The following is a 27476-nucleotide window of genomic DNA, read 5'->3' on the forward strand; positions in this document are numbered from 1 at the left end:
AGTTACAAGACAAGACAAAACCATTTTGAATGGATGAGTGTTAATATAGAATAACCTGTGGTAAATAGTATTTTTAAAGAATAAAAGGTAAAGGTAAAGGTACCCCTGCCCGTACGGGCCAGTTGTGTCCGACTCTAGGGTTGCGTGCTCATCTCGCTCTAGAGGCTGTGAGCCGGCACCGTCCGAAGACACTTCCGGGTCACATGGCCAGCGTGACGAAGCTGCTCTGGCGAGCCAGCACCAGCGCCGCACACAGAAACGCCGTTTACCTTCCTGCTATAAAGCGGTCCCTATTTATCTACTTGCACCCGGGGGTGCTTTCGAACTGCTAGGTGGGCAGGAGCTGGGACCGAACGACGGGAGCTCACCCCGCCGTGGGGATTCGAACCGCCGACCATACGACCGGCAAGTCCTAGGCATTGAGGTTTTACCCACATACTCTGCCCCAAATAATCTTTAGGCTGTAATTTTATACCATCTTACCTGAAAAGGAGCCCTACTGAATCCAGTGGAGCTTACTTCTGAGTGAACGTGTATAGAATTGCAGTGTAAACCAACTCAATAACTTGGGATTCAGCTCCATAATAATTTAGATCTCATAATACAGGGTAATAATCCAAATTTATTATTTGGGAGCAGCTGCGAATTTTAGGAAAGCTGAATCACTGGGCAAATTTCCCCTTTTCCTGGCTAAGTAAAATTGGCACGCTCAAGATGAAGTTGTTCATTCTCTTAACTTTGCCACTAAAACATGACAGAGGTATATTGGACACAGGAAAGGAAACTGTTCCATATAAATTTTTAAACACGTTTTTCTGCCATAAGAAACCACTAATGTTCAGACATCAGTCTCAGCACCCAAAGGATTAATCCTAAAACTCTGGAGGTGGCAGGGGCACGGATACACAAGCAAGCCTTGCCCCAGCTATGCTGGCTTCTCCTCATGGTGGCTTGAGCATGCCTGTCTGGTGAGGGTTCCTCAGGACATTCTGCTGAAGGCACTCGGAAGCTCTGCCTCCCTAGAGAGCCCTGTCTTGCGGAGAGGCCTGAAGAGCAGCCTGAGCAGATTTCTAGTGGGGATTGGAACTGGAGTATAGCAATTCCTCAAAAATATTACATCCTCTTAATTTCAATGAAAATTCTTATGTAGCTGGTACCTTAGATGGACTCTGTTGTTATGGAGGGTCTGGGAGCAGGACACTCTTTGGAACAGATATTTAATTGCGTGTTCTTCAATAATATATACTTTCACATACAGTTTCAAATGACACAGTTCATAAGGCTTTTTGCATGATAGTAATTACATTCTTGTTTGGTCATTTCTCTTTCTTAATCATCTATGTAAGTTGAACTTCTTTTAAATTTCACTGCAGTTTCCAAATGAGATTACATCCACCAGTCATTTCTTACAAAAGCTTACAAAGCTGACTGCAATAGGCTCTTGACAGTCAAGTACAACACTTTTAGGTCGAGTTTTATAAGGCTGAGTACCAAAGCACAGAATCATAGAATTGTAGAATTGGAAGGAACCTTAAGGGTCATCTAGTCCAGCCCCCTGCAAGGCAGGAATCTCAACTAGATCATACATGAGAGATGGCCATCCCACCTCTGCTTAAAAACCTCCGTGGAAGGAGAGTCCACCACCTCCCAAGGGGGTCCATTCCACTGTTGAATGTAGCCCCTATGTATGTCATTGGTGCATTCCATTGGTGCAGAAGCCTGTTTTCTTGACTGGTTCAATATGCTGCTGGAGGCTGAGCCAAGCTCTGTTCAGAGGAGAACATGAGAGGAGACCACACAAGACGGCCTTCTGGCCATTGGGGGGGGGGGGGGCTTTTCTACATTGCTCCCAACTCTGCCACAGCCTTTCGAGATGGGGCAATCAGAAATGGAGAGCCCTTTCCTGATTAGTCAGAAGTCTACCAGCATATGTGAAGTTCCTATTTAGTTATTTTTGCCCCAAAGTATATTCCTTTAACTTACAAGGAACTGCATTTGCCATTTTGTTCATTTATTCACCCAGTTTGGAGAAAATAATGCTACGCTACTAAGAATACAGGATATGGCTTGAACATTCTAAATCACTGCATAAAGGCAGCTGTTTCATTGCCTTGTTGAATCATACAGCTGTCTACCATTCAATCCTGGATAAAGTAGATCATGAAGTGCATCAATTAAAATAGTTAAAACTGTTCTTGAACTTAAGAATATTGTTTACTCAGAACAGTAGGCGTGTCCAAGGAGGTGTGCCTAGAATTCTCACCTATGCTAGAAAACTGCAACCTGTGCTGCTGATAGAAATAGTACGACTTATGCAACACGTTGGCAACTCATATACACACAATAATGAATAAAATGATTATACAGTCTTTATCAATCATCTGAGAAAAATACAAAACCTTGTACAAAGCCACAGAGACTTGCGAACTACCCAACCTAAAATAAACTTAATGTCTGATTTCAATGGATTTTTCAGGTGCTTAACTCAGTCTTTAGGTAAGTTCATGAAGAGACCAACAAAAGGTAAGTTTGGTGTTGTTCACAATACTGAGAGATGCTACTGGAGTTGTAGATGGATGTTAATGAAGTTGTAGACAGGATACTGGCGTTTTGCACCTGTTTCGCCCTGGCAGCCCAAATAATCAAGAGGCCGCTGTTCACCCTTGATGGGGCCCTTTTACTGGGGCTTGCAGGTAGCACACTCCCAAGGTAGTTTTCCGGGCTTCTTCAGTGGTCTAATCTCAAAGCCTTGATACGTATATTGATATTCAATTTCATAAAGTAAAGGTAAAGGTACCCCTGCCCGTATGGGCCAGTCTTGCCAGACTCTAGGGTTGTGTGCTCATCTCACTCTAGAGGCCGGGAGCCAGCGCTGTCCACAGACACTTCCGGGTCACGTGGCCAGCGTGACAAGCTGCATCTGGCGAGCCAGCGCAGCACACGGAACGCCGTTTACCTTCCCGCTGGTAAGCGGTCCCTATTTATCTACTTGCACCCGAGGGTGCTTTCGAACTGCTAGGTGGGCAGGAGCTGGGACCGGAAGACGGGAGCTCACCCCGTCGCGGGGATTCGAACCGCCGACCATGCGATCGGCAAGTCCTAGGCGCTGAGGTTTTACCCACAGCGCCACCCGCGTCCCTACATTCAATTTCATAGAGAATACTATTTCTTGGCTTAAGCTTAAGCTTAAGAGACTACTACTACTACTACTACTACTAGAATTCTCACTTAAGCATCATTATCAAATATAAACATACCTCAGAACTGTTTTACTGCATAGTAATTGAAAAATATTGAGTGCAAGAAAAATTCTGAACACATCCAACCAAAGGATCATGGTCGCTCTCAGTTCAGGAAGCCAGCACATCATTTTCTAAGTCTGTGGCATCTGGATAAGATTCTATAGATTTATTCGCTCTCCTTTAACAAGACGACTTCGCATGATCCAAATATCCTAAGGACAGAAAAGAACCTTGTTTTGTGCACAAGTTCATTCCCGCTGCACATACAAGCAGTTGCATATGGAAGGAAGCCCACCCCACCCAGATGTTTTGGTTCTGCATGAAGCTTTGCTTCTGAACCGAGGGCTCATCCACACTTTTGCTCCAGATTTCTAGCCACAGGCCTGAGCGTCCCAGGTCTGACAACTTCCCCCCCATTTTCTTACCCCTTTCCCTATGAAAACACACTCTTTACTGCTGAATTAAAGGAAATGGCAATGCGCAGAAAACCCTCAGTTCACTGCCAGCAACACAAATCACACAGCATGCCTAGTGCTTGGCCCCCCAATGGTGTGGTGTGGTAGCAAGAATTGTAATGTGCTATGTAGAAGCTGGGAGAGAGATCAGGATCAGACCTGCTCAACACCCACGTACATGACTGAGTAGGCTACCACCAATGGAATAATTATTCCCAATACCACTATGTCAGACGTATGACGTGAAAAGTTTTTGATGCAGGATGTTCACAAACAATTTTTTTTTTTTTAGGAAACTGCTTCACCTTTATACAACTTAGAATAATATTGATGAAATACTCCCCCCCCCAATTTGTCTTATCTGTTATTACAGCGTTTCCTTTTTGCCACTTCAATATCACTTTCCTCTCTTTCTCTTTCCACAGTTTATACACCAAACATTTCCCCAGTTTGTAAGTAAATTCAATTTATTTTTGGTTTAGCATAATTCAGTTTCATTTCCTTCTTCTGCATTGTTAACATAGACAACTGTCTTTGCAGCATCTTGATTTGCCTAGTTGTATTTATCTCAGTTGGAGATCATTCAAACTATTTTTCTTTTAGTCTAATCTTAGACAATTTTCTGTAGTTTTCTCTGCCCAGTCTCTTTATTAGGATTAAAAAAATATGTTGTGTGAAATAACCTCTGATGAAAGCTTTATTGGCATCCCAAACCATTTATATTCCTGTCCTTGTCTAAGTTATTCTCAAACAATTGTTTCAGCTTATGCTTGCAGCCTTCCACAACTGTTTCTTCTTGTGGTAGTGTTTCATTAAGCCTCTGGCTAAAGAAACCATTTTTCTTTTTAAAAGTCATAATTACTGAATTGTGATCTAATAAAGTCTTTGGTAATATGTCTATGGAGTTGCCAGTGTCTTAGTTAACCAAATCATATTTTTCTTGAGAAGCATCTGTGTCTTTCAGAGATCAATTCCTCACCAATTATTATTTTTTTGTCAAATATTTTATATCCTTTTCCCTAATATGTGTTTCTTGTAAACAAATTAGATTTTTAAAAAAAGAAATATATTTTTTCTCTTTTGAGGAATATTTGCTCCATTTATATTCCATGTTAAGTACTTGTAATCCATAGCTGAGAAGGTTATTTTGTCATATCTACAGCTCCCATTTCTGTTTCTTCAGTCTCATCCATTTGTATTTCTTCCATTTCAAATTTAAATTTCTCCACAAAGTCTCTTGCTTTCTATACTGAATCAAGTTGAAATCTTTGTTGTTTAAAGATAAAAATCACTCCCTCCTGTATGCTCCATCTTGATTGAATTCTTTTCTGCTAAAGTTATTTGTCAAAAAATAGTAGCCTTTTCTTTTTTGCAGTACCCTCAGTGGAATTTCTTTCAATTCAATCACATCTATATCATCAATTTTCAACTTAGTCTCAAAATATTACTGTAAGACTTCGTCTCTAGTTTTCCTTCTAGCAAATTGGACCAAAACATCTCTTGGAACCTTTCTTAATTTTGCAAAACATGTACAGTGGTACCTTGGGTTACATACGCTTCAGGTTACAGACGCTTCAGGTTACAGACGCTTCATGTTACAGACTCCGCTAACCCAGAAATAGTGCTTCAGGTTAAGAACTTTGCTTCAGGATGAGAACAGAAATCGTGCTCTAGCGGCGCGGCAGCAGCAGGAGGCCCCATTAGTTAAAGTGGTGCTTCACGTTAAGAACAGTTTCAGGTTAAGAACGGACCTCCAGAATGAATTAAGTTCTTAACCTGAGGTACCACTGTATTCATTTTGTAGATTTTGTCCATTTCTGCCTCCATATCAAGCACATCCTTTTTCAAAAAGTATGCCAGGGAATTAATGACTTTATCCCTAATATCTTCACCCTCCTCTTCTGGAATCTCTCTGAATTGTAGGCAGATCTCTTTTTCTCTCAACTCCAGCAATGCCAAATTCTCCAAATATCTTTCCATCTGTTTGTAGCTTCACTTCTACTTTCCAGATGTGAGATATGCTGGCAGGTACAGGAGTTTCCCCTTCTCTCTGGAAGCTTACGATAAGAATCAACGAGCCTCTGACAGGTTTAGTCCATTTTATTTACACAGAGGCATGGAGCCACCCTCCTTCAGGATCTCAGTTGGTCCCTCTGCATCCTCGCCCTTTCCACTGCCCCGCTCTCCCACCCTGGTGCTTCTGTTGAGACTTCACCCTTTCAGACCTCCTAGTGCAAGGGGAGGGAGGGCGGTCCCCACCGCTCTCGAAGGAAGAGTCTCCCAAGCAGTGGCTCCCTCCTGGTTGCCTAGCTTCTGACTCAGAGTTATCTAGCTCTTCCCCCGACTGTGCCGTCGCTCAATCAGTTGCTGGGAAAGTTGAAGGAAGAGGGGGGCAAACTTTCCCCTTCTTCTGTCAGAGGCTGCTCTGTCTGTGTCTGCATTCCTTCATCTTCAGAGTCAGAGCAGTCTCTGGCATCTGAGTCAGACCAGCCCCTGACACCAAAGTCTACACTTTATTTCTACAGACAACTGTGTATAGCAGTGTTTCCCAACCTTGGGCCTCCAGCTGTTTTTGAACTGCAATTCCCATCATCCCTGACCACTGGTCTTGCTAGCTAGGGATGATGGGAGTTGTAGTCCAAAAACAGCTGGAGGCCAAAGGTTGGGAAACACTGGTGTATAGGATTCTTCTATTTTATTAAGTGTTCCTTCTAAATCTTGCCAGCTTTTCATCTATTTGTATTCAAGTGGTCCATATTGTTTTTAATTTCATTCATCTCTAATTTAAGAGATTTTGTTTGCTCTCCCATCATCTGCTGAAAAATGTCAAAAGGGCCAAAAGGTATTGTCAGGGTTGCTTCAAGATCCTAGCTCACAGAGGATCACGCTAGCCAACGGTCATTAAGTAAAAGTCTTTATTGAGTTACAGTTTCCAGTCTCAAGCTGCTGCGTGCAACCCTACGTCTAGTAGCTAGATCGGCGAAGCTCCGTCTGAATCTCCGCCCCTCGTACACCAACTTAATATCCTAGCCCTGCTCCACCTTTTCCGCCTGACTGTTCTTCTCTGGGTCCCTCTGCCCCCCTGGGTCTCTTCCTTCCGGGATTCTTCGGACGCTGACCCCCCGGACTCTCCTGTCTCCTTGCGCCGGGCTTTAGGACCCGGCTCTCTTTCCGGGCTGCCTACTGCGCCTCCTTCCTGTGCATTTGAACTTGGCGCGCGCGCCCAACCTTCCACCTTCCGTCTAACCGTTTCTTCGCTCCCAGATGGAGGTGTGGCCACCCCTGACTCGTGCCCTCCCTCCTGCTGTGAGCTGCCAGCGCTTGCCCCCTGGCTCCTTTCCTCTTCCCTGCTCTCTGGCGGTGACGCTGGACCCGATCTCCAACTGCTCTCCTCTGATTCCCCTCTGGCTCTATCTCCCTGGGGTGCCCCCCTAAACTCCCCCCTTGCCTTGGCCACTGGTGCTCCTTTCTGTGAATCCTCCGACTCACTGGAGAGACTCGGAGATCTCGGGTCGTCGTCATCGCTCATCCTTTCTTCTGCCTCCTCCCCTTCGCTCTCTGTTTCCTCCCTTGCCCTTGCCTCTGCTCCTGAACCCCTGACATCCATCCCCCCCTCGAAGCCCCCCACTCCCCCTTCCCCTCCTTCCGGTGCTGGAGCTGGGTGCTGCTGCGTCAAGGAGACGAATGTCGGGTACCGTTCGGTTCCCGTAGCGGGCCTCCCTCCGAAGTCTTCCGGTTCTTCCTCCCGTCTCTCGTCGACGACGGTCACCTCTGCTTCCATCTCTGTGCCGCCGTGCTCGAAACCTGGATCGTCCCCGAAAATGTCCATGTCCGTCTCTCCCTCGCTTCCTCCAGGCGGCGTTGCTCGGCCTGGACCTTCTTGCCACTTCCTGCGCCACTGTTCCTCTGGTTTGTCGTCCCACCAATACGAGGGTTCTGAGGCAGATCCCGAGGGCGACCCCTCCGGGGAACGGACGTCTCATATCGGGTCCTCGTCAGAGTCGAACCCCCGGAACGTGCTGCCCGAAAGCGTGGGTGTGAAAAGCCAGTCGTCGAAAAAGTCTGCTGGCATCGGTCTATGTGGGAAGAGGGCATGAAACTCGTCTTTGAGCAGAGGTTCGTCCAAGGCGTAGTCCGGCACCCAACTGTTCGCACTGGCCGGGGTGCCCTCCCTGGCGAGAAAGTATTCTACCCCTTCTTCCCCCCATCTGGAATCCAAAATCTCTGTGACTTCGTTGATGCGCTCCTTCTGTGCCACTCCTGCGTGCCCTGTTCTGTCTCTGGCCGGACTCTGCGCCGTTCCGGGTTCCTGAAACCTGTGCGGTGCCTTGTAGGGAGTGAGCACCGATCTGTGGAATACCGGATGCATTCTGGAACCCTCCGGAAGCGCCAGCCTGAAGGCCACCGGGTTGACCTGCTCTTCGACTTGATAGGGCCCCAGTTGCTTATGCCCTAGTTTCTTCTTGGCCAACGACCTGGCCGGCACTGCGTGGGCTGCTAACCAGACCCAGTCCCCCACGCGTAGCTCTTCGCCAACCCTTCTGCGTTTGTCCGCTTGTACCTTGTATGCGTGCTTGGCCAGCTCCAGGTGGCGCCTCAGCTGATCGTGGACTTCCTGCAGTTCCGACGCGAACGCATCTGCCGTCTGCGGCTCCCCTTCCCCCAGCCTTTCCAGTCCCGGGAAGGTTCTGGGGTGCCTCCCGTTGTTGGCGAAGAACGGTGTGACCCCCGTGGACACGTGCTTCGTGTTGTTGTAAGCGAACTCGGCGAGCGGCAGGTAATCCACCCACGTCGCAGGCTGTTGATTTGCATAGCACCTCAAGTACTGCTGCATGATGGCATTGACCCGCTCTGCTTGCCCGTTGGTTTGCGGGTGTCTCGCCGACGCCAGGTTGATCTTGACGTTCAGGAAGCCCATCAGCCGCTGCCAGAAATTTGAGATGAACTGCCGCCCCCGGTCGGACAGAATAGACCGTGGCAGACCGTGAACCTTGAACACGTGGTCTATGAACAGTTTGGCGGTTTGTTCCGCCGTGGCCACCTTCGCACACGGAATGAAATGTGCCATCTTGGAGAACAAGTCCACCACCACCAGCACTGCCGTCTTGCCCCTCGAGCTGGGCAGATCCGTGACAAAGTCCAGGGCCACCCTCTCCCAAGGTTCGGCCGGAGTTTGCAGCGGTTCCAACAGTCCGGCCGGCGGTCTAAGCACTGGCTTCGCCCTCTGGCAGGTGTCACACCTCGCCACGTAGTCCGCGACCTCCCTTCTCATTCCAGGCCACCAGAAATCCCTGGCTACTAGTTCCACCGTCTTCTCCTTGCCGAAGTGCCCTGCAGTGGGCGCGTCGTGCAGCTGCTGCAGCACCTTGGCGCGAAGTTCGTCTCCCGGCACGTAGATGGCCCCTTTACGGATGAGCAATCCATCTCTTAGCTGGAAACCGTCGGCCGCTGCTTTGCCCCTTTGCACCTCTGAGATCTTTGCTTGCGCGAAGGAGTCCCCTTGCAACGCTCGTCGCACCGCCTCCAGATCCACGGTTGCCGCGGCGCACGCCCACACTGTTGGTGCGAAGATGTGCATGGCGGCCGCTGGCGTTGCTTCCTCCAGATACTGTGGCTTGCGGGAGAGAGCGTCCGCCATGATGTTGGTGTCCCCCGGGACATACTCTATTCGGAAGTCGAAGTTCGCAAAGAACTCAGCCCAACGTATCTGCCTTTGGTTCAGGAACTGTGCCGTGCGCCAGTGCTCTAGGTTCTTGTGGTCCGTGCAAACTTGCACCGTGTGCTTGGCGCCGATCAGAAAGTGCCTCCACGCCTTGAACGCTGCATGAATGGCCAGCAACTCCCTGTCCCATATGGTGTAGTTCTGCTCGGACTTGCTGAGCTTCCTGGAGTAAAACGCTCCCGGTCGCCACACCCCCTGCGGGTCTTTCTGCAGCAGGACCGCCCCCACGGCTCTGTCCGAGGCGTCAGTCTCCACCCTCATCGGCTTGCTGGGGTTGACATGAAGCAGCTGCTCTTCCGACGCAAAGAGACGCTTGAGTGCCTGAAAGGACTGTTCCGCCTGCTCTGTCCAAATGAACTTCTTTTTCTTGGAGCTAAGCGTGTCAGTGATGGCCGCCGTCTGCATAGCGAAGCCCTTGATAAACTTGCGATAGAAGTTCGCAAAGCCGACAAACCGTTGGACCTCCTTCCGGTTGCGCGGGCTCTTCCAATCCAACACCGCTCGAACCTTGGCGCTGTCCATGGCGAGCCCCTTGTCAGACAGCTTGTAGCCCAGAAAATCCACCTCCGTCACGTCAAATTGGCACTTCTCCAGCTTGGCGTAGAGCCTATGGTGCTTCAGCCTGTTCAGTACTTCCTTGACGTGTTTGTCATGCTCCTGTTGCGACTCCGAAAAGATCAGGATGTCATCTAAGAAACAGACGCACGTCTTGTAGAGAAGTCCCGCCAACACGTGATGCATGAATGCTTGAAAAACGTGGGAGCCATTTTGCAATCCAAAAGGCATAACTCTATATTCGTAGGTCCCCAGTGGCGTGAACATGGCTGTTTTCCACTCGTCTCCCTCCCGCATGCGAATGAGGTTGTACGCACCTCGCAGATCCAATTTGGTGAACACTCTGCCCTTCCGCACCTTTGCGAGGAGGTCGTCAATTCGGGGCATGGGGAAGTCCGACGGCTTAGTCACACTGTTCAAGATCCTGTAATCCACTACGAGCCTCTTTTGGGGCGTATCCCGCTTCTTAACGAAGAACACCGGGCTGCCTCCCACCGCCTTGGACTCTCGGATGAAACCGCGCTCCAAATTATGATCTATGAACTCCTTGAGTTCTTGCAGCTCGTCCTCTGACATGGAATACAGTCTCCCCTTAGGCAGCGCCGCCCCTGGCAGCAGGTCAATCTTGCAGTCATATGGCCTGTGAGGGGGTAGCCTGTCTGCCTCCTTCTCGCAGAAAACTTCCAAAAATTCTGCGTACTTGTGGGGAATCGCTTGCAGCGTGCCTAGCAGTAGCTGTGACTCCTCTTCCTCTCCTTCCTGCCTGGGCACGATGCAGTGTTCAGCACAAAAGGAAGAGCCGAAGGTCAGCTGCCTCTGGTACCAAGCCAGCGTTGGGCTGTGTTTGTCCAGCCAACTCATGCCCAACACAATGGGCGTGTCCGACAATTGAGTGACGTTGAAGCTGATGACTTCTTGGTGATTCCCAAGTCGCATCACCATCGGTGGCGTCTGCTGCACCACTTGCCCTCCTAGCAGCTCCCTGCCATCCACCGTGACCACCTGCAGGGGCAGTGTGGCCGGCAGCAACTGTATAGCATGCTGGTTGACGAAGTCCTGCCCCATAAAGTCCGCATTGCTGCCTGAGTCAATGGTGATTGGCACGTCCATGGTGATGCCATTGGGCAGCTGGAGCGACGCGGTGAGCCTCACCACTGGTTTGGGCGGGAGGGGGTTCACGGGCTGTAAAATCTCTGGGGACTGCATCATTAATACGTCTGGCTGGGCCCCAGTGCCTCTTCCTCCAGCCAGACAGCGTCGTTTCCCTGCTGTGGTTCTCCTTGCTGCGTTGCTGCAGTCGCCATTGCTGAGGCTGCAGTGAGCTTGTGGAGCCTCTGGGGACACTCTTTCGCCATATGCCCTGGCTCCTCACAGACGTAACACTTCCTGTTCCCTCTAGGAGGCTTCGCTTTCACTGCTGCTGGTGCTAGGGCTCTGGTTGCTGACTGAGCCCTGGCACCTCCAACCTCCATCGGTTCAGCTCCTCCCCCTGGCGGAGGCGTGGATTGCGTACGTGCTGCTTCTCTGGGAAAGAAGGAGGAGCCCCTGGCTGGTTCGCGCCCTCCACGCCCTTCGTCCCTGCTCCACGGACGTCCTTCCAGCCGTACCCCCACTGCCAGCGCCCTCTGCACGACCTCCTGGGTGGTCCGGGGTCTCTCCCCCCTCGCAATTTCATCTTTTACAGAGCTGTTTAGTCCCTCCCAGAAAAGGTCTCTTACAGGGGTCGCATCTCTGTCCCATTCTAGGGCACTGGCCAAGGCGAAAAAGCGGGCATGGTACTGCCGTACGCTGGCCCTTCCCTGCTTCAGTCCATGAATCTGTTGCCGAGCAAGATCCACGTCAATGCTTGATAAAAAACACGCATCCATCGCTTTAATAAAGGCATTCGCATTTTGGAGCGCCGGATCGTTATCCCTCCATAAATTGCGCAGCCATGCTCTGGCATCCCCATGCAAATAAGACATGATGAACCCCACTTTCTCTTGCTCATCTCTAAAATCTTTACTCAGCAGTTGCAGTGCACACAGTACGTCTGCTTTAAAATTGGGATACTGTTGCAGGTTCCCATCGAAGTGAGAGACCAGACCGCCTGTGCGTCTCCCCAACCCAATCCCCTCTGGTTTGGGTGTCTGTTGCCCTTGCTTCGTAAGCACTTCCAACCTGACCTGGAGATCCCTGTAGGCGGCAGCTGCGTCCTCCTCTCTCTTCCTGGATGCGAGAGCCTCGGCATTCAGCTGTGACACTGCTTCTCTGAGTTCCGCTATCTGCTGTTCAGCCGTCATGTCGGCTGCCGTTCGTGAGCTCACTAGTAGGCACCTGCTTCTCTCCTCTCCTCGAGGCTGTAGATGCCCACAATACGTGAGACGGAGCTTACTGTCAGGGTTGCTTCAAGATCCTAGCTCACAGAGGATCACGCTAGCCAACGGTCATTAAGTAAAAGTCTTTATTGAGTTACAGTTTCCAGTCTCAAGCTGCTGCGTGCAACCCTACGTCTAGTAGCTAGATCGGCGAAGCTCCGTCTGAATCTCCGCCCCTCGTACACCAACTTAATATCCTAGCCCTGCTCCACCTTTTCCGCCTGACTGTTCTTCTCTGGGTCCCTCTGCCCCCCTGGGTCTCTTCCTTCCGGGATTCTTCGGACGCTGACCCCCCGGACTCTCCTGTCTCCTTGCGCCGGGCTTTAGGACCCGGCTCTCTTTCCGGGCTGCCTACTGCGCCTCCTTCCTGTGCATTTGAACTTGGCGCGCGCGCCCAACCTTCCACCTTCCGTCTAACCGTTTCTTCGCTCCCAGATGGAGGTGTGGCCACCCCTGACTCGTGCCCTCCCTCCTGCTGTGAGCTGCCAGCGCTTGCCCCCTGGCTCCTTTCCTCTTCCCTGCTCTCTGGTGGTGACGCTGGACCCGATCTCCAACTGCTCTCCTCTGATTCCCCTCTGGCTCTATCTCCCTGGGGTGCCCCCCCTAAACTCCCCCCTTGCCTTGGCCACTGGTGCTCCTTTCTGTGAATCCTCCGACTCACTGGAGAGACTCGGAGATCTCGGGTCGTCGTCATCGCTCATCCTTTCTTCTGCCTCCTCCCCTTCGCTCTCTGTTTCCTCCCTTGCCCTTGCCTCTGCTCCTGAACCCCTGACAGGTATCAAAAGATGTTTTTATTTCCTCTGCTGCCTTTTTCTTGCTGCCTGGCGTGCTGAGTATTGGGAGTATAAAAACAAACCGTCTTTCTTTTAAAGCCAACTTCTATTTTCACCAGCTGTTTCTGCTTCGCTTATTAAGAATGTCAGCCCTTTCAGTCTCTTTACTGCTCTCATAAAAACTTCAGCAACAGGACAGCTTCCCCAGATATCTTGTTCTGGCTGCAGCATCAATAAATGTAGCCCGTTTAAAAGAAACTGATTCCATTCTCACAGAGGAAATTTCAACTGGCAAAATAGCTTTTATATTCATAGGCACACTTTTGTCAAGAAAATAAATAAATAAATAACAATAATCCACTTAGAACTTAACACAGAAACTCCTCTGTCTGTTTAAATCTTTCTTATCTCAGACCATAAATCAAGCCTTTTGTCTTCATTCAGCAGCTTAAACAGCAGTCCTCCTCCCTTCTAAGTTGTAGAAAGTAGAAGGCTCACTGGCAGATGAAGAAACTCACTTAAGTTGTAAATTATTTTATTTCAAAAATAATTAAGAAAGAGAGGTGTTTTGTGGATCCAGTGTCCATATTGGCCGTTGTATCGTTTGGGCAAGGTGAAATTTCCTCAAAGTCAGGGCCTCCAAGAAGACTTCTCTCCACCAATCTCACCAGCTCCTTTTCTGAAGGGAAGCTGAAAGCCAATATTGGTGTCTGTCTATCATCAAACACCTCACAACCACCACAGACAGATGAGCTGATGGAGATAGTCCATCGGCCACCATCGCTCCCCTGGAAGTTTCTCCTTTGTTTCTTTTTAATTTCGCCTTTTTTCTTTCTCTTTCTCTCATTTTTCTTTTCCTCTTTTTCTTTGTGTTTTTAGTTTATCTTTGATATTCCAAAAATATATTGGGTATTTGATATTAACTTTATATATCTTTTCCCAGACTTTAATGGGGCAGGGGAAACAATAATACATACCATCAAGGTGATAGGTGAGTCTGTACCATACTTTGCTCTCGCACCATCTACAGCTTCTTTCTCCATGTTCTCTTGAATTGTACCTTTCATGTCAATATAGTGGCAGTCAGAACTTGCGTAATGACAAGAAATTGTCTGCATAAAAAGACCAATATAACTTATTTATTTTCATTTGTAAATGCATTTCTGCAAAGGCATGCATCCCATATGGAGGATAGGTTTTACCCCTCACCTCCAGCCCTCCAACAAAGAAACATAGAAATAATAAGGTGCAACTTCAGGTTTTGATATTAATAGCTCAAACATGGGAAAGCCTTGACTTGAACTGAAGGGGGGGGGGTTAGGTGTTTAATACCTGCAACCTCAAATAGCATCTTACCTTACGAAACCCTTCAGTCTTGTTCATTCCAGAGCCATGGATTAGCAAGGGGTGGAAGAACACCGTGTCTCCTTTCTCCACAGCAAGGTGAACCCTTGGAATAGTTTTATCATAATCACGCACTCCGTGGTACATCTTGTTTACACCACCCTGGAAGTTCAATGCATTGAATTATCTTCTTTATCCTAAAGAACTTAATCTTTTGAAACCTCCACACTTCAAAAACTTTTAGCACTGATTTATAAATATTAAGTCTATTTAGTTGGATGAGACCAAGGCCTGATCCAGCTGAATAGTGAACAGTGGACAGTGATGTCCCTTCAGAAGCTCACATGCTGAATGTGAAGCTGATGGCCCTTGCATCTTGTATGGAGACGCCTGATGCAACCAAACATGGATGTTCTGGCTTCCATGTGAGAAGCCTATTGCCCAGGATCCTGTCTAATTAGTTTTGTCTAAGCCATTTGAGTCCATGGCCCTCCCCACAACTGGTGGCACTGAAATAGAGAATGTTTATTTGGTGAAATAAATAAGATGCTAAAAGAAAATATAGTATTCTCCCCCACGTTGGTATCTTTTTCTAAGGGAGAGAATAAAAAGATAAAATGAAAAGATTTGCTACATTCTTATTGTTGCATGTATATTGGCTGCCCAAAGATGGAAAACATTGTCTCTATGATGGAGTAGTATATGGGAAATTGCATTACATGAAAATCTTACCTGCAGCCCCCTGCCTCCTCTGTCACAGCCCCCTGCTGCTGCTGCCGCCACCTCCTTCTCCACAGGCCCCTGCTCTCAATCTTGACGGTGGCAGGGAAGTAAAAGGAGGCTGGAGATCTACCAACTGAGGAACTGCTTCATCTCACCTCATGGGTGGGCTGGTCTGTTCTTGTTCTGATTTCTTATGAGGGTAAAGGTAAAGGGACCCCTGACTATCATGTCCAGTCGCGGACGACTCTGGGGTTGCAGCGCTCATCTCGCTCTATAGGCCGAGGGAGCTGGCGTACAGCTTCCAGGTCATGTGGCCAGCATGACTAAGCCGCTTCTGGCGAACCAGAGCAGCACACGGAAACACTGTTTACCTTCCTGCTGGAGTGGTACCTATATATCTACTTGCACTTTAACATGCTTTCAAACTTCTAGGTGGGCAGGAGCAGGGACTGAGCACCGGGAGCTCACCCAGTTGCAGGGATTCGAACCGCCGACCTTCTGATCAGCAAGCCCTAGGCTCTGTGGTTTAGACTACAGCGCCACCTGCTGGTACTCTCCACTTATTTGTCACAAAAATCTAGCTAACCAGCTTTATCATTTTTCTTGTGAATGTAACATCCAATGCTAGCCCTGATTTGATTTGGTTTGGTTTAGCTTTAATGTGTCTGTCTCATAATTTTTCTTCTTCTTATTTTGGTTATATGGGGGTGGGGAATCAATAAAAATACTTTTCTAGAAAATGCAACTTGTGGAGAGGTCACGATACAATTGCCTGTAAGTGGACTGATCTCCAGCTGAGACTTTTCATAGTTAACTCTGTGTCATGATGGACATTCAAGAACTCTGGTTGGACTTGTGTATGTCTCCTGGATGGGTGGATCCCAGTAACAACAAAATGTCATCTGTGAGGCTGCCTTCAAAGAGAGTTTGGAAACTTCCTACTGGTGCAGAATGCAGTCACCAAGAGCTTGGAGATGTGTGTGTTCTGATCATATGACATCAGTTCCATATCAGTTGCCCTGGCTGCCCATTCATCTCAATTTAAAGCCCTCTTTTTGATTGTCAGGATCATACCACTCAGTTAGCAAAACTGCTATTGGCTACCTCCAAATTTGCAGATACTTCCATCCTCCGTCCCTCCCTGTGATGAAGTCATAAAGAAATTACCTCCCACTCAGGATAATCATGCTGTTTCAGAGACCCCTTATGACTTCCTGGCCAAACTGCCAGGCATCCATTTCTGCGATCAATCTTCTCCATGGCAGTCCAGGCACAAACAATGCGATCTGCAGGCCGGAATGAGAAGTAGTGCAAATCCTGGTGCATCGGCTGGCGAGAGGTCTTCTTTCCTGCAAAAATTATTTGTATTAGCTTTCATAGTACAGATGCAGAATTAGTTAAGTAAATACAAGCACAATCTTCCAATACTTCTCATGTAGAGGTGGTGCAGTTTTGGCTACACCTTCACTGGCACTCAGAGACTCAAACCAGGACTAGTATTTCTGGATTTAAGCTGGCAATGGCTGTACACACCCACCTATTGTAGTGATGGCATGGCAGGAATGACCTATAAATTTTGGATTTAATTTCAAGTGGACAATACAATGTACCACAAATACCTAGGAATTCATGCTGGTGAAATTACATTATAGTGACAATGTAGAATGTTTTGCCAGGAGCATAATTCCACTGAAGCCCTATGTAAAAACCCTGTTATTGTTTAGGGTGTTGAATTACTGGTCTGTATATAAGTGCAGGCATTTATACTGAGGCTGCAGCTTCTGGACAGAAATTCTGTTCTCTCCTTTTAGCATTAGACAAAGCCCTGCCCTTCCAACAGCAGTCAGCATTGTCACTTATGAATGGGAGGGAAGACAATCATGAGAAACCAACTTCACATTCAACAGCAAGGCTAGCACTATGAAGGTAATTTAGGAAGACACAATTAAGCCCTTCATGCTTGCTTTGTTACTGTAAGGCAGGATACTTTATTCAGAATATTTCTATCTCATATTTGCATCACAAAATATAAGATTAATTTCACATTTAAGAGATTATTATTATGAAGGGATATCCTAGGAGACAGCCATCATAAGGGTTGGGTTTCAAATAGCTACATGCAATTCCTAGTCCCAACCATGTTCCACCCTCCCTCTGCTCTCTTTACCAGAGTTACTCTAGCCCAGGCACGTCCAAAGTCCATTTTGGGAGCCTAATCCGGCCCGCCGGTTGGCTTATTTCCTGGCAGTTTATTTCCTGGGCTAAAATCATAAAAAAGCTCAACAACTTCAATCCTAAAAAAAGTTTGGTCGGCCCTCATGCATGTTCACCTCATCAAATCTGCCCCTCTTTGAAAAAAGTTTAGACACCCCTCCTCTAGTCGCTGCCAAGTGCCAAAACCCAGGAAACTGGAACACCTGGTAGCAACAACTGAAGAGTTCTATTCCTAATAGCAGCCCTGAAAGTGACCCAGATGCAGTGGCGTAGCGTGGGGGGTGCAGGGGGGCTGGCCGCAACATCTGGGGGGGTGCGCTCGCACTCACAGCTCTCTGCCCCTACCTGGCTCACTCACTCTCTCTCACTGCCTTGCCCCGGGTGCTGACAACCCACGCTACGCCACTGCCCAGATGAGATGGGACCCAGGGATTCCTTACTTTTCCATATACTTTACTATCTTAATAATTTAATTTAAATTTGATATCCCACTTTTCACCGTCTAGGCCTCAAAGCAGCCCACAATGATAAAAACACACCTTTTCTCATTCTGCAAGGTTCCGCCTGCCAGGTAACGCAGGTGCCCCATGAGAGAGTTCCACTTATCTTGGTGCCCTGACTTCAAAAGATCTATGTCCCACTTCAGGGAGTTCTTCCTCCCCACACAAACCTCTACTATGGAGAGGAATGACACCAAAATCCCTGGAACTGAACCAAAATCCCTGGAACGGCTGACGAGGGCCTGAAGCAAAAAGAGCTGCAGGGTCCTTCCTATACATGTGGTTTTGCAAAGAGGTTTAACCTTTTTGGTCTTCAGTTTTTGGAGAACTGAGTTTAATGTTCAAAGTGGACCTACAAATCTCTCCCAAACTTGCATTACTTGGGATTCTGGACACTTCTAACTCTCAAAAGGAACAGTTAGCATTTGTCCTATTAGTGGTGTGTATAGAAATTTCAAATTGCTATGCAATAGCATTCTGCAGTTTCTGTAAACATTGAAGCCTGGTATTCCCGGATATGGACAATAGCCTTTGCTGAAAAACTAACCTACCAAATTCATGCAAATAAAGAAAAACCGAGTCCTTACCTTTTCTACAACACTTGGCAAATGTTTCTTGAATATATGCAACAACATTGTAACAGGAACCCACCACAATCCAAATAGTAGAGAAACTATTTGGAGTAACTCTCGGGAATAAGATCTGATCTTCTGTGACACTGTGGTTGGTATGTTGCGACATGTGCTGTACATGTGATATTCAGTGGAAAATGAATAAAACCTTTTAAAGAATGAAATCAGGCAGAGGACTGCAAGAAAGGGGGGGAACGAGGAAGAGAGGATGGCAAGGGAGAAAAGTGTGCCACAGTCACTTTTGGCTCTGTCCATGCTCACAGATTATACCCAGAAGGAATAAAGGAGCAAAGAGGAAAAAGAAAGGCCCCACCTCTGATTTAGAGAGTACCAGTACAAAATCTGAGAGAAGTTAAATTGAGACTTGTATCAGAATGAACCATGTTGTATACAACTATACATCTTCGTTTAGACTTGCATCACAGTAGCTAACTCTGTAAGTATACCTACAGGACCTTGCAAAAGAAAAAAGGGCAAGTCCAACAATATTTACATACATGCTAGCATTCTTGAACAGAGTATTTTATTTTTCATCCGTTCAATTATTTCTTACCAGAATCCGGAGGCTTATTTATCAACATGGCGTGCATAGCCATGATGTTTGGTCCCGTGAAGCATTCAACATATTTCAATATCTAAGGTGAAGAAAGTTTATCATGAGATGCATATTTAAACATGCTAAAAATATATTACCCCTTATATTTCATGGGCAAGACTCAAGTGAATACGCATGATCAATACACCAGTGTTGAAACAGCAACCAGTGCTATGCACTGCTAAGAGACATCTAAAGATATCCCATTGAAACGAACAGGAATTAAACTCCCATCCAGCAGTAAACTGTCTGGAGCTACCTATTCCCATAGCACAGAGATTCATTTCAAAAAATTAAATCACTTTATGTTGATTTATACTTAACAATTAATATCATGTCAACATAGAGCTAAGGTGAATGTTTCATTAGAGCAAGGGTTTTTCCTTGATCAGGAAGTGCCCTCTGCACTTCCCCAAAATGTGTTCTGGGTTTCCCCCCCAGATTTGGAGGTGGAAAGGATACGTGCGGCGGGGGGGGGGGGGAATTCCCTTGGGCTAATGCTAATGCTTGAGCTAGCACAAAAAGTTGGTTAAATATCACACACAGTGATCACCACTGCAGAGATGCCTGATTTCACTAGACATTGGGTACAATCTGCAAAAGTTAAGCTCTGCTTAAAGCATCTATTGAAGGAGACAAATAGCAGATCAAATCTACTGCAGTATTGCTTCCTTAATTTAAAAGCAGCCATATGGAAGTGAGGAGGACGTATTTTGAATAGGACTGCAGCACCATGTGATGGATGTCATACTTTGCTCCTTCCCAGGCCATATTCCCATTGTAAATCTCTTACTCAGTTTAAGGAGGTGAGGGAAATACGGAAAGACTCTGGTACCAGGAGGACGTTGCTTGCTTTTTTCAATTCACACCTCTGGCTGCTTTCAACTTTTATAAAAAAATATGGAGCCATGGGACATCCTGTTCACGCATCTCTGGCATCATTTCACCGTTGGTGTCACTTAGCTTTTGTTATATTGTGCTGTTCCTGATAGAAAATGACTGCCTTACTATGCCAGCAAGTTAATTAATGAAGTTTCCTATTTCGTACAGGTCTTCCCCTTGGCTGCCCCCTTTTTTAACCTGAGGCAATCTACAATATCTGAAGAGCTTCTCATGTTGCTGGAAATCCTGTATTTTGGAAACTGTTTTCTGATCTTGAACAAACTCCGACTTGGAAACTGAAACATCTATCATGACCGTCAGACCAGGGACGATCACTTCCTGTCTGCAGATCTTCATGAACTCATTTCTGAGGAGAGAATTCAAAAAAAGTTATTCATGGCAAAGTTTGCTATGCTGTTTAACCATGTTATTGCCTTTGTAAATAAAATAAAATAAAATAAAATTGGATACTTCTATTGTGCAAAATCATGGGTAATAAATATATTTTTTAATTTATTAAATTTGTATACCACCCATCATCCATAGATTTAGAGATCCACATAACTCATTCTCTGTGAGGCTTTGAGTGTATATTTATAAGCGAGAAGTGAATTATGCCTCGAATCAACTGGCTGGATGTTCTTGTAAATCCAGAGGGAATTTTCATTTGGAGTGGGGCCCTTCCTGTGGCCTTCAGGTCTTGCTTGGCAAACACAAGCTCTTGGGCACACCTCAAGAGAGACCTCTGGGCTGCAACCAGTGTGCTTTAAACCACTGGGGGTGGGGTCAAGTACCACGGGGGGGGGGTCAAGACTGACCCAAGGGGGGTTGAAACAGGAGCACTACCACCCTGCAAAGATATGGAAAAAGAGATTAAGAAATGGGTCTTGAATGCATGTTTGGGTGAAAAGTGAGTTCTGGGTCTGAAAAGGTTGAAGATACTTGTTTTAGACAATCTCACGATATGTGATTAGGACACATGGCTACAGTTTACCTGAAATGTTCAACATCCTCATCCGAGACCAGATTTTTTATGACGAGATAGCCGTTCTCCTCATAGAAATCCCTTTGGTCTGGGTTTAGAACATTATTATCTAAGGTGTAACTGCGGAGAAGGAACACACACTGGATAAGTTCACAGGGCAAGGATGAAGTCTAGGAAATAAGCGCTCCCTGGGAACTCTTATGCAACCTACAACACACCCCGGGGTCTCCTGCAGCACAGAGGAGCTCTAGGGAAAACAGGCAGGTCCATGTGGGAGGGGGTCCCTGAAGTTCAAAATCTGCAGTACCATGAAGGTACCGTATTTATTTCCATGAAGTCAGCACAAAAGTTAGTTTGCTGTTTGCTTCTTGAGAATAGAGGCACAAAAGTTTCTACTAATCCACAAATACACAGATGCAACCATGCCCATAAGCTTACTGCTTCAGAATAGCAAATTCCGCAGGACTCTGGTGAGGCAGCAATTTGATGGTTAATGCACCTCAAATTATCAAAGGTTCGCCACATCCAAGGATGGAATTCTAAGGCAATTAAACATGGTTTCCTTTCATTGCCACCATCAACATAACATATCTATTTTTTAATAGAAGAAATAATTTAAGTCGTCACCTACTGGTATTGAGTTCGGTATTTCACTGTAGTAAATTGGGCTGAAGTAGGAAATCGTGTCTGGAGCACATGTTAAGGAACTTACATTTGTTTTATTTAGATTATTATATATTATTGTGTGATATAAAAACTCAGAATTGATTCTGAATCATAATAACTATTGATTTGGTGGAGGAAATATACTATATTAAGCTTAAATTATTCTTCATATTTATATCCAAGCTTTTGTATCAATGATTCCCTCCCCCGATGCAAGTTAACTGCATAGGAAGGGGGCATTTTAACGTAACTCATAGACTGCATTCTAGACTCTGTATAATGAATATTAGAGTTAAAACAATCAATGTTTGTTATCAAAACTCTGTTAAGTTTTTATTAAACTCCAAAGGTCACCCAGGCGGCAACTTATAATGGCAAATGGAAAACTATTTGAGGAAAGCAAATATTTTTACAATAGTGCCTTCCATATTGGCACTTTCTAAATATCAGCAAAAACACCAGATGGAAAACAATTGCCAAACACAAAGTGGTGTCTTCCAAGAAAATTAATAAAAAATACCAGTGATATAACACTGAAATGAAAAATCTACAAAACAAAAATGGAAACTGCTGGAAGCCGCAAATACTGGCAAAACTGTCTCTGTGTGATGCATTAAATACCCTTCTGTATAAATGAGTTTATTTGTATTAATATAAAAAACTTTTTTAAAAAGAATGTCAAAGTCAAATGGCATGTTTACAATATTACAGTCATGAGCATCATAGCCTTGAAATGGACCACCAGGGCTTAATCACATCATTAATTATTTCAACAAAACTCACAACAACTAGATTCTGGAGAACTTGGGACTCTGACCTTATGGAAGTCTGGTATTGGCAACTTTGGGACTTGGCAGTCATGGAGCTTGTAGAAAGACGCAGACAATTCTTTAAGCTATTTAGACAGGTTTTATTTCTTATACAGCAACGACAGAACCAGATATAGACCACCGTGCTTCATGGAAACCTTTGACAGGACACTTTTCAAAGAGAGACATGGCTGATGTAATTGTTTTACTGGAACAGACCAAAGCTCTGCTCTTCCTTTTCCCCTTGTATTGGGTTGTACTGCATTATTTGATACTTGAAATATAGATATATAGATACTAGATATATACGGCCACAATGGCGTCTGAGGACTTTCTGGGGCAAAGAGTGACAGGCTTGTGCTTGTCGCGTGCCGAGAAATCATGGGGCTGAGCAGTTTTCTGCTTGTTCCAAGCTTTTTGGGCACAGGGCTGAGCAGTTTGCCCTTGTCCTGTCACTTTCATTAGGAAAAGCCACTTTCTAGTGATAAATCAGAGCAAACCTGATTGCTGTTTGCTCCAATTCAGCTGTAAAGATCAGGTTTTCCTGGGGGGAAGCTGTGGGCTTATCCACACCTCTGTCTGCCCTGCCACCACTTTTCACCAGGAAACTTGATATTTTGGGCTGAATCAGGCTGAATTTGGTTTTCTGCAGATTGCCGTCTGTTCCAATTTGTTGCCAAAGAGCAAGTTTTCCGGGGAAAGCAGTGAGGCAAAGGCAAAACCGCTCAGACCCTTGGCTAGAAAGTGCAGGACAAGCACAGAAGGAGGAGCCCCCCCCCCCCCGGCGGAAGCGAAGCAGCAGGAGGCAGACTCTACCTTGGCTCCCCCACTGCCTCTCTGGCTTGCAAACCCGCTTCCAACTTATCTTCTCCCCAATGCATAAAATATCTAGGATGGCATTCTGCATGTCCAGCCACTGAAGGCATAATACTATACAGAAAGCTAAAGGGAGTTGCTAAACCTGGATTCCAACGGTAAGAAATTTCAGCACCCATTGCCCGCCCGCCTGCCCCCCCCCCCCCGGACTGGACGAGGAGCTTCTCCTCCCGGCTGGCCGCTCGGCCCAAAGGATACGGGGCGCGGCGAGGCGGCGCCGGAGCGCAGGAGGGGGCGCAGCAGGGCGCGCAGCCGGAGCGAGGCCATGGCCAGGAGAGCGGGCGGCGGCTCCCTCCTCCTTCTCGGCGCGGCTCTGCGGGAGAGAAGAGAGGCGTCGCCGGGCGGAAGGAGAGCGGCGCCGGGGCGCCAGAAGAAGCAGCACCCCCCCCCCCAGTTTCGGAGAGAGGAGCCGGCGGCCTGGGGGGCTGAGCCAGTCTAGCGCAAGACCCCCCAAGGGCCGGGCAGGCGCGCGGCATCCCGGACAATGGGTTCCAGACCAGTCCAGACACGGTTGAATTATGACGGCTACACAAGGAACTAAAATACTCTTTTAAAAACCTCCGGGTTTAACACGCGCAGGGGGGCCAACGAATCAAGCGGGGGCAGGTGAGCCCCGCCCCGCATCATCAGCCGCAAGATGCGGCACATCATGCGCACCATTTGAAGGGCAATGCCCATCAACTTGGGAGGCCGCAGCCCCCTCAAATATGTCATTAGGGGGGCCAAAGGGACCTCAGCCTCCCCGTTGGCTCCCATGAACATGTGTAAAGTCCGGCTTCTCTCAAGCTGCGACACGCCAGGAAGTGAAAGGCATGGAATTTTGTGAATATGAGGCTACACGCAATTTATCTTATGTCTAATTAAGTTTCCAATTTGTTAAGTGAAAAATAAAGAACCAAACTCTGATGAAGATGCTGAAGAGTCCACACCTTAAAGCAGAGCTTTCCAAACTGTGTGTCGGACGTGTTGGTGTGTCGGCCACAGTGTGCAGGTGTGTCACCTGAATGCTCCCTGCGCTCCTCCTGGGGCTGGAAAGGGGTTAGTTGAGCCTCCGGCTTGCTAGTAAAACTGAATTACTGTGTCGCGAAACGATGCATGTCTAAAAAGTGTGTCATCAACATGAAAAGTTTAGAAAGCTCTGCCTTAAAGTCTGAAGCGTCTTATTTTTGATTTCTCCTTCTCTCTCTCCATCATGGAAAGCATAACTGAAGGGGCTGAGCACATCCCTATTATCATAGTGGTGATTAGGATTTGTCCTCCATGACAAAATGGTCATGGCCAATTTTAAAGTTCTTTTTAGTATCTTCTCTTACGATACATATATTAGAGGCTAATCGAGTCTCTACACAAAATGGCTGCTCAAAAATGTGTTCTGCGTGCATAGTTGTTCTCTATAATAAGGAACTGTTTATGAATTTACAATAGTGTCTGTCTAGAAGAAGGTTGAGAGCACAATCCAAGTAGTAATAGTAATAATATCAAAATACCTGAGTGTTTCGATTGGAGGCCTTGATCCGACGAAGCCTTGTCCCAGTCCAGAAGCCTCACTGAGATCTTGCCTCCTGAAGAGCCTATGAGGAACTGAGCCGCCTTTCATAAGTCGAATCATAAGACATGACACCCCCCCCCCCCACACACACTTCCTGGCTATATTGTCAGAATGAGATTCATTATATATTCGTTATATGCATCACATACGGCAAAGCTCCGCCCCTGCTTCATTCTAACATTATCAATGTCAAATGTTTATTTAATTAATCTTCTAATCTACTTTTGCCCCTGCCAGCTTGTTGCTTGTATGTTGTTCTGCTTCTCTCTTTGTACAGTGAAAAATACATACTGACTTATGTTATAAAAAGGCCTGGGGAAAGTTTGCTAAGAGTTTCAAGAATTAACCACAAGAGTGGTGAAAGCTGAAATTTTACCAAAGACACTGTCAGTTCATAATGCCACTGTAATAGAATGGAAGAGTAAAGATTTAACAATGTGAAGGTGGAGAATGAATGATAGCTTGCTAGACAATACAGAGATAATAGATAAAAAACACTTAAACACATATTTTGAATTAAATTTAAATAAAGGTACTGATATTAATGTAGTTTGGGATGCAAGCGAAGCTGTTATGCGAGCATTCTTCCTGCAACAGAACTGTATTCTTAAGAGGAAAAAGGAAAAGAACAAAGAAGAAATATTAAATAAAATAAAAGACATAGAAAAACAGGTGGTTAGGAAGCCAGAAGACCCCAAATTAAAACAAGCACTTAAATTGTTGCAAACGCAACTATCTATGCTTATAAATCAAGAAGTGGAATGGAAAATTAAACTATTAAAACAACAAAATTTTGAATCAGCAAACAAAACGGGAATATGGCTGGCCTGGCAATTAAAGAAAAAACAAGGGTAGAACTTCATTAATACAATGAAAGATAATAATGAAATAATAGATAATCCCAAAGAAATAAGGAAAGTTTTCTATAAATTTTACAAAGAATTATACAAAACACCCAAAGAAAATGAGGAAAAAATAAGAACTTACCTAGAGGAACATAAATTAAAGGCAATCTTGCAAGAAAGAAGAGAACAACTAGAAAGACTGATTTCAGAGGAAGAAATTATGGAAACAATTACACAAGGGAAAATGGAAAGGCACCAGGGCCTGATGGTATACCAATTAAATATTATAAGAAATTAAGCCAACAACTAATTCCTGCATTAAAGGAAGTAATGAATAAGTATAATGAAGAAAGGGCAGATTCCAATGACATGGGAAGAAGCGTTTATTACATTAATACCTAAACAAGGAACAGATCTTACAAATGTAAAATTTTTTAGACCAATATCACTGATTAATAACGATTATAAATTGTTCGCAAATGTATTAACACAGAGGCTAAAAAAGATTATGGGACCACAAATACATTCAGACCAGGCCATCTTTTTACCAAGATGGCATTTAAAAGATAATTTACAAAACATAGTAAATATAATTGAATACTTAGAAATTAAAATAAAGAAACAAGCTGCATTGATTTTTATAGATACGGAAAAGGCGTTTGATAATGTGTCTTGGTCCTTTATGAAAAAGAATCTAGAAATAATGGGCCTGGGTACAAATTTTCTAAGGAGTATAGAGGCAATTTACAAAACAAAATGCGAAACTCATAATAATTAGCAGACTGACAGAGAGTCTTCAAATCACAAAGGGCACAAGAAAAGGCTGCCCACTGTCACCTCTACTATTTATATCAGTACTGGAAGTATTACTTCAAAATATAAGAGAGACAGAAAGAATTACAGGGATGAAGTGTGAAGAAAAATAATACAAGGTCAAAGCCTTTGCTGACGATATAATTCTGACATTACAGGAACCACAAATCTTGACAGCGGAAGCATTAAAAGTAATTGAAGAATTTGGTTTGCTGGCAGGACTGAAAATTAACAAGGTTAAAACAAAAAATATGGTAAAAAATATGAATGGGGGACAAATAGATCAAAGCAAAATGGAAATAACAGTAGTAAAGAAAAGGAAATATTTGGGTGTCTGGCTCTCCCCGAAAAATACAAACCTATTTAAGGACAATTATAAAACAACATGGAAAGAAGTAAAAACAAATTAGGAAATTTGGGATAGACTGAAACTATTCTTCTGGGGAGGGATAACAGTTATAAAGATGAGTGTCCTACCTAAATTGCTCTTTTTATTCCAAACTATCCCGATTGTTACTGGATTAGGTCAATTCAAGGAGTGGCAAAAAACAATTTCTAGGTTTGTATGGCAGGGGAAGAAGCCTAGAATAAAATTTAAACTTCTAACGGATAAAAGGGAAAGAGGAGGCTTTTCACTACCGGATCTTAAAATACATTACGAAGCTGCTTGCGTAACATGGTTAAAATAATGGTTTAGCTTGAACAACACAGATATATTAGATCTGGAGGGGTTTGGAAACAGATACGAGTGGCATGCATACCTTTGGTATGACAAGGTCAGTGTACATCAAGACTTTCTAAATCACATTATAAAAGGATCACTTTATGAAGTTTGGAAGAGATGTGAAGAGTGGTTTGAAAGGAAAACACCATGGTGGCTGTCACCCCAATAAGCCTTCTCAGTGAAAGAAATTAACATGAAAGGAGAATGGCTAACAT

General features: G+C 45.6%; 1 protein-coding gene across 1 annotated transcript; it reads right to left on the reverse strand.

Annotated features, from left to right (window-relative positions):
• Positions 1–1200: 1200 nt before the first annotated feature.
• Positions 1201–24047, reverse strand: LOC114605888 (phytanoyl-CoA dioxygenase, peroxisomal-like). Its single transcript, XM_077935677.1, has 9 exons — positions 23529–24047; positions 21611–21666; positions 20989–21099; positions 20193–20361; positions 19071–19152; positions 16339–16520; positions 14461–14610; positions 14082–14216; positions 1201–3454 (listed from the first exon to the last, which is right to left on the reverse strand). The coding sequence occupies exons 1-9, from the start codon at positions 23595–23597 to the stop codon at positions 3401–3403; spliced, it is 1008 nt and encodes a 335-aa protein (XP_077791803.1). The 5' UTR covers positions 23598–24047; the 3' UTR covers positions 1201–3400.
• Positions 24048–27476: the final 3429 nt, after the last annotated feature.

The sequence above is a fragment of the Podarcis muralis genome, chromosome 10 (genome assembly GCF_964188315.1).
Source record: "Podarcis muralis chromosome 10, rPodMur119.hap1.1, whole genome shotgun sequence".
NCBI classification, from domain to species: Eukaryota; Metazoa; Chordata; class Lepidosauria; order Squamata; family Lacertidae; genus Podarcis; species Podarcis muralis.